This window comes from Phodopus roborovskii, unplaced genomic scaffold (genome assembly GCF_943737965.1).
Source record: "Phodopus roborovskii unplaced genomic scaffold, PHOROB, whole genome shotgun sequence".
Taxonomy (NCBI): domain Eukaryota; kingdom Metazoa; phylum Chordata; class Mammalia; order Rodentia; family Cricetidae; genus Phodopus; species Phodopus roborovskii.
This window is the reverse complement of record NW_026125397.1, coordinates 16,512,927-16,520,407: the sequence shown is the minus strand read 5'-3', so window position 1 is coordinate 16,520,407 and position 7,481 is coordinate 16,512,927. Positions and strand designations below refer to the sequence as shown.

General features: G+C 37.9%; 1 protein-coding gene across 1 annotated transcript; it reads right to left on the bottom strand.

The window, feature by feature from the left end:
- Positions 1–5,529: 5,529 nt before the first annotated feature.
- LOC127215013 (membrane cofactor protein-like) lies at positions 5,530–6,513 on the bottom strand. The gene has a single exon (XM_051175316.1). The coding sequence runs from the start codon at positions 6,511–6,513 to the stop codon at positions 5,530–5,532; it is 984 nt and encodes a 327-aa protein (XP_051031273.1).
- Between the last annotated feature and the right edge of the window lie 968 nt (positions 6,514–7,481).

Sequence of the window (7,481 nt, the reverse complement as noted above, 5' to 3'; positions counted from 1 at the left end):
TTAGAGCAGGGAGGCTTTAGGTTACAGTATCAGGAACAGTGTCCTCTTGCGACAGATGATTAGAACCACTGGTATTTCACTTGGTGTTTATATGTTTTGTTTACCACAAATAGTATAGATTTCACACTCCAAAGTCTACCAGTTGTTTCTGATTTTAGAAATAAATAATTCCAATCTGTACAGATAGTAGGAATGTCTGAATCCCATTCCATTAAAAATACATAGTCAGAGCATGAGCCAAGCTGGGTGGTGCTTGAAAAGAGAGCCAATCACTGGAGTTCTCACTCTTGACAGCATTCATTACCAACACATCTGGGGCCCACGGATATAGTTGCTGAACTATTTAGACTAATTTGCCAGTGATGTAAAAATGAGGGAAAGTAGGGGATTCCACTGGCTCATTTGTATGATATGGGTGCCAAAGTCACATATCTCTCTAAATGGATCTATTTCAATGGAAGTGTGATGTGAAGAGAAATAAGAGGAAATAAATAATGGTACTCAGCAGACTGCCACCTTCAGGTGGACACAGGAATAGATGGGAAGTTCATTACTAGTCTTTGAATTTTATACAGTCAAGATTAACATGTGCACTTATCACAGACTTGGTCTATTTGTATTTACATGTGCAGAATATATGTTTTAATAGTCCAATTACATTGTGATAAAATACAGTAATCCTAAAAAGAGGAGATATTTATTTTGTCTCACTTTAGGAGGATTCGGAGCATGACTGCTTGATTTCAGAAACTTTGGTAGACTATCATGGTGGCAACACCCTGTGTAAAGGGGGCTCATTCCTCCACAATAGAATGAAAACATAAGGGAAGGGCCCAGAGATCAAGGCTGATTTGCAGAGGTCTCCAATGATCTATTTCCTCCAGCAGGTCTCACTTCACCTTCTAGAACCTCTCAAACTAATGTGAGGAGTTAGGAGCCAAGTACTCAACACTTGATCCTGTGGGGACATTTCATATTCCAACTGAAATGCTCTATGCTGACTCCTCACCAAATCATTGCAAAATGCTTTTAGTCTATCTGCAGGAGTCCCCTAAGTCTTCACAATCCCAATGTTATTCAAGAGTCTTAAGTTCAAAGTCTCCTCTGAGACTCCAGGCAATCTCTGAACTCTGAGCTCCTGTAAAATGAAACACAGGTTACATAACCCAAGGTATGAAGGTGCAGAGTAAAGTGTCTCGTTTCAAAACGAAGGGATGATAGAATAGCATTGGAAGGAAGCAAGACCTTTGAGCACAGGCACATGGCCATAGTATCTCTCATGTGGACACCAAAAGACAACTTGGTGAAGAAGTTCTCTTCATCCCTCTTAAATTATGTACCAGTAATCAAATTCAGGTCACTGGACTTATATGACAAGGACCTTTATCTGATGTACTGTCTCCCAGGCCGCTACTGATCATGTTTTTTTTTTTTTTTTTTTTTTTTTTTTTTTTTAATGTCATTCTGGCCTGAGCACCTTGACAATTGTCCATTCTGTTTATGGCATTCCATGAATTCTCTAATCTGTGATTCCAAACTTTTCCAAATACCTGCAAACTATTTGCAAATAACTAGAACTGCATGGTCAGGTTTGGTCCTCGCAACAGCCACATTGCAGGCATCGATCTTCTGTACTGGTTACTTTCCCATCTCTGTGGCAGAGCATTTGTCAGACACTAGGAAAGACTTATTTCTGCTCACTTTCAAAAGTCCCAGTGCATTGTTTCTTGATCCATGTGTTTGGGCAGATCAGTGTGATGATGGTGGTGATGATGATGATGGGAGACATGGATGGGAGAAATTCTTTATGTCATGGTTGACAGGAGAGAAATAGAAAACAGACACACATAGACAGAGAGAAAGAGAGCCAGAGAAAAACACACATACACACAGAGAGAAGAGAGAGAGACATCATCCTGGTATGAGAAATCTAAATGAATTGTGGTCTCTATTTTATCAAAGATTGAGAGACATAATAAATTCTATCATTTAAAAAGTCATAAGGCTGCATCTGAAAAAAATGTCATTTCATTGTGTAAGACTGTGTGGCTGAGCTCTGACCATTTAGAATGAGGACCCCTTTGCACTAGACATCGAAACCCAGTGAAACTTTTGTCTGCATGTGCTACTTTTCTTGCTTGCTTGCTTAAGTGCCAATGCACACTCCCATGCAGAAGTAAACACTTTTGTATTGCCAAATGCTTTTGTTTGTATAGTGTTGTTTCCTTAAAACCCATTATAAACACTGTCATTCCCCAAGAACATGCCTTTAGTGACATGTCCTTCAGCTAGACACAACCTTATAATGTTTCCACAGCCTTACAGAACAAAAAGGCTGTTGGGGACATTTCATATTCAAATCATAACACTGACAATCCAGGGTTGATTAAAAGTACTACTAACACTGAAAACTTTTTCCTTGTTTTCAAGTTTTTATTTAACATAGTTATGGTCACCCTATGTTTTGTACCTTTATTTTTTTTTTTAAACCTTAAAGTATGCTGAGCACTTCACTGTCTCCATAAACTCTTTATACAGCCAAATGTGGTGGCACATACCTGTAATCCTAGTATTTGGGTGTTCAGTCAGGAAGATCATGAGTTTAAGGCCACCCTGCACTACAAGAAGGGAAGAAAAAAATGTTTATGTACCTCACATTAAATAAATTTTAAGCATTTACAAATACTGAATAATTGGGTAGTTTATTTAATCGTGTTTTGCTTTTGAAATAATTGATATATGTCTTCCAGCTCACCATTTCCTTACTCTTTCACCCCTCCCATGCCTCTCGTCCTCTTTGTTCTTATTCCATTAGTAAAACTTCATGTTAAAACTAGGAGGCATGAGGAATCTTTTAAAACAGGGGTAGAACTTTCAGGAGCAAATTTTTGGATGCCATTTTCAATCCAGATGCTCTGGTAGCTGAATTCCTTCAAGACAGAGGTGGAAGAACCTTCTGTTAATTAGTGGTAATTGATGCCTAAATAATAGTCAAGCAGTCTGGTGGGCAGCTGCATATTGAGAATAATGAAGGAGAAGAACATTAACATCTGGCTTTAAAAGGCTGTTGTGGAGCAGTCATGGCTTTGGCTCTGCACACTGGCAGTGGGAACAGACCACTCAGGTCAGAGAAAACTGGTCCAGCAGAAGGCAGAAGCCACAGACTTCCTGAGAAGTTCAGAAATCATGTGAGGTACCATTTGTCCACTTTAAAACAATGTTTTTCATTTTGAAGATTCTGCAAATTGTATGTGTATTCTGGAGACTGAACACCAGTCACTGCCTTACTCATCTATATTCCTAGTTTTCTTTTCACTTTTGAAGAGTAAAGAGTTCCTTGGGTTGGCCTGCAGCTCACTCTGTAGCCCACTTGGTCCTTGAGTACTCCATCCTTCTACCTCAGCCTCACCTACAGATGGGATGACTGATCTATGCTGTTATGTTCAACATCAGATTATAGTCTTATTCTCAACTGGTCTGAAGAGCCAGTTTTCAATAAAATAAATAATTGCTGCCACTGAGTATGAAAATTGTCAAATTGCTAATTTTTTGCTCTTAAAAACTTTTAAACTTTTAATCTGAATACGTTTTTTTCTTTTTTTCTTGATCTCTTTTTTAAATCTTTTTTTTTTTTTTTTTTTTTTTTTTACAGAAAATTAGTGTGCTTTCATACTAAGGTAAAGTATTTGTCAAGCAAAGTCTCAAATATCAATAATGAATTGGAATATATTTTCAGTGTTGGATCAAATTCAGTCTTATACATGACAAATTCTGTTCTCAGCCTGAAAAAAAGAAAAGTGTGTTTTAAGAGTAAATTCACTTTAAGTACAACATAGTTGGTTAAAATGCTATTAGTTTTTTAAAAGAGTATTTCTGTACCTTGCTTCTAAGAGATTTGAAGACCATACCCAAATAGTAATATCACACTTTAATTCTATTGACTGCAGAATTCTTGATTATTTCTGTTCCAACAATATTTTCTTAAAGTGTCTCCAAGGGATCCACAAGGGAAAGGGCACTTTCAATGTGTGGTTCCCATATCTGCATGCAGTAAAACACCATCATTTTGACTCCCTCTTGAATTTCATGTATTTTCCTCTCAAAGTTACATATTTCACATCCAATATGTATATATACATATGCATGTATTGATGATAAATGTATTCATATGTGTGCATATATGTACACATGTGTGTTTGCATATATAAATGTTTAAAACACAAGTTGTAACAATATGATTTGAATTAGGAAGGCAGTCTTCTATATGTGCTTCCTAGCCTGCTCAGAGGCTGTCTAGACAGGAGGAAAGGGATACCTCTCTGAGCATGAGCATCCATATGAACTATGTTCATGTCTCTCATTCTTTAGAATGATGCCTATAGAGTTCACCAGGTAAAGTTGCTTTCTGAAAACTATGTTGCTTGATTTTCAGTATTTCAGGAGTTGAGGTACGAACAGACAGTCCAGATGTGAAGGCTTCTAATGACAAAGGTGTTGTAAGCAGACTAGATTATGATTCAACCTGAGGTTATTTGAATTTGTTCTATATGAGACCACCTACTTATTGATGATACATTTAAAATAAGATACTGTTTATTTAAGAGAGGTAAGAACTACCCATAGCCAGGTCTTAGAATGGGTTACTCAATATATGAAATTTTCTTTAAGGAAAACACAAGGTCCCTTGGAACCAAGACCCGAGATTATTATGGAATTCTAGCTGTGCTAATTCATACGTCTGACCTGGAAATGTTATTGAACATTTAGACTGACTCCTTTACTGGTGTTGATTGGATAGAAACAAGTACCACATATAATGTTTAGGCTTCCTTACATAAGTAGTAACAATATTACAAAATGAAAAAGAATGTCACTAATTAATTTATGAAAATGCTATAATGTTCTTAGCCAAGGAAGCCAAACTTGTCCTAGCCTTACATTGCAGAATTTATGGTTTTAATGAATAAAAGTTCACAAGGTATATTCATACTTGTAAGTGCTTTCTTCAATGAAAATTTATGTTTTGTTAGGATGCTCACACATTAAAATAAGGAATATAAAGAGTTAGTATTAGTGTTTCTACAAGAAAATACTCATATAAGCATTTATTAATGAAAGATAGCTTTATTTTGAACTTCAAGTACACAGATCTTACAATTTCTATGCATTGACGCTACCAGAGAGGATGTGTATGTGTATATATGTTTTATTTAAAAGTAAATAGAAAATATGTTCCTAACACAACTTCAAGAAGTATCAAAGGATAAGTAAATTCAAGCCACATTATTCTCCCATTACATTCCCATTATGACTGAACAACCATATCTACAAGAGTGAAATTATAGAACAGTTATTCCATATCTGAATATTTTTAATAGAATTTAAAAAACAAGAATATAAAAGTTTGTGGAAACCATTCAGACTTCTGTGCGTAGAATAACTAATTTATTCTGGCAGGTGATATTTTCAGTTTATTTCTCTTTTTTCTTTCTTCTTTCTTTAGCATGTTTTACTAGCCAGTGAAAATTACTATAGTTCCAACACAGCTATCATTATGAGAGAAATGATCCATCCCTTTGAATCTGGAAAATCAATCAGGGCTCCTTTAGAGTTTGGATTACTTGTAACATCTATAGTGGAAGCTGTTGTGGGCTGGGGAGGAGGTGGATTGCTCCGACAAGTTGGAATTGGTGGCTGCCATGTACTGTTACCCTCGCATGTGACAGTGTTGCTCCCATGAAGGAAAAGCCCCTGGTTACATTCAAACATGATTCTTGCTCTATAGGAATATTTCTTGCTGAATCCTGACGTCAGTCTCCCATTTTGAATGACTGGATATGGACATTTGACCACTTTGCACTCAGGAGGGTTAGCACTCCATAATCTGTTTTCAGAGCAATAAATCTGTCTCTCACCAACAAGGGAAAGTTTATCCTGGCCAGGAACTTGGTGACATTGGTAAGTTACAACTTCATGATATTCAAATACGTCCTTGTTACTTGGGGAGAATGCTCCATTTGCTATATTTGGAGGTGATTTACATAAAATCTTTGAACATACTGGTGGTTCAGCACTCCATTCTACACCTGATGCTGCAGCAAGACAAAATAAAATTTTTTCACCAATTAAGAAAAAACCAGGATCGCAAATATATTGAATCTGTGTACCAAACTCTGAACTTCCGTTCACGAACTTTGCTTGGCCATTGGTGGGATCATCTAGCCGTGGGCATGATTTTTTGTAACAAGCGTTCTTTGAAATGAGTGACCACTGGCCATTTGCAGCACATACACTTTCAATGTTGACAGTAGGTCGGTGCATATATCCTGGTCTACATGAGTATTTTACCTTTTCCCCAGTCACATAACTGGCTTTAGGACTGCCACTGAGCTGCATGTTTTCAAACCTTGGTGGCTTACCACAGGCATCAGAAGATGTAGACAACAGGGTCACCAGAAGGGTCGTAAGAAAGAACTGAGCAGAAAAGTGCTCTGGAAGGTGTTGGAGAGGCATCCGTCTCAGTGCTGAACAGGTGGGCTTTATTTAAAAGGGCTGAAGTCTAGGGAAGGACTTTCTCAGTCTGATTACCATAGGCAACGCAACAATCCCTAAGCCCACCTAGTGTCAAGGCTAGACGACAGATGGGCGTGGCCTAGGCCACGCCCAGGAAAGAAGTCATCCAACGTACTGGCTGGCCTGGTTCTATCAATATATGAATGGAATCTCACTAAATAGTGGATTTGGGTTAGCTGTCTAAACCTGCAATATTTAACCTTTCTTTATCAGCAAGGGAATGTTTTTATCTTTGATTATGGACTCTTAAATGATGTATTATTGGTGCGTTCTGTCTGGATTTGTCCCTAAGCAAGCCTGAAGATAAGTATGTGTGTGCGTGGGATCTATTTGAAAGATTTCAGAATGCTCAAGTGAGGAACTTGGAAAAGTAGGATTAAGAAAGAAGAAAGGCACATCTCAAATGTTGTAATGGAGGTGTTACCTTGTGGTAACAGGGAATGAATCTCCATGTGCACCCCTTTAGGAGGCTATCACAATACCCTTAGAACCAGCCTGCAGAGGCTGGAATAGTAGGTCATTAGTTACTAATGATTGTACTTGCTTCCCTGAACAGTAGCTCCAGGTAGATATAACTCACCCTCATGCTTCTTCAAGAAAATATCTGCTTGCAGCATGCAAGGATCTAGCTGACAGACTGGCCAACATGGGTGGAGTCTCATGGTGAAAATGATTTATCATGAATGCCAAAGCACTGGTCAGCATCTGCTCGGGGTCAGTATCCATCTCAGTCCATTGTTCTGAGAATATTCTGAGCACTTGGGAATGCTATTTCCTTGCTTCCTTTCACCAAGGAATCCCAGGATGTGTAGACACCAGAAGGAAAGTTTGCCCCTAAAGTTTTCCCCAATGCATGAGAGACATGCTACACGGAAGAGCAGCTAGCTTTCCTCAAGAAAACAAACTGA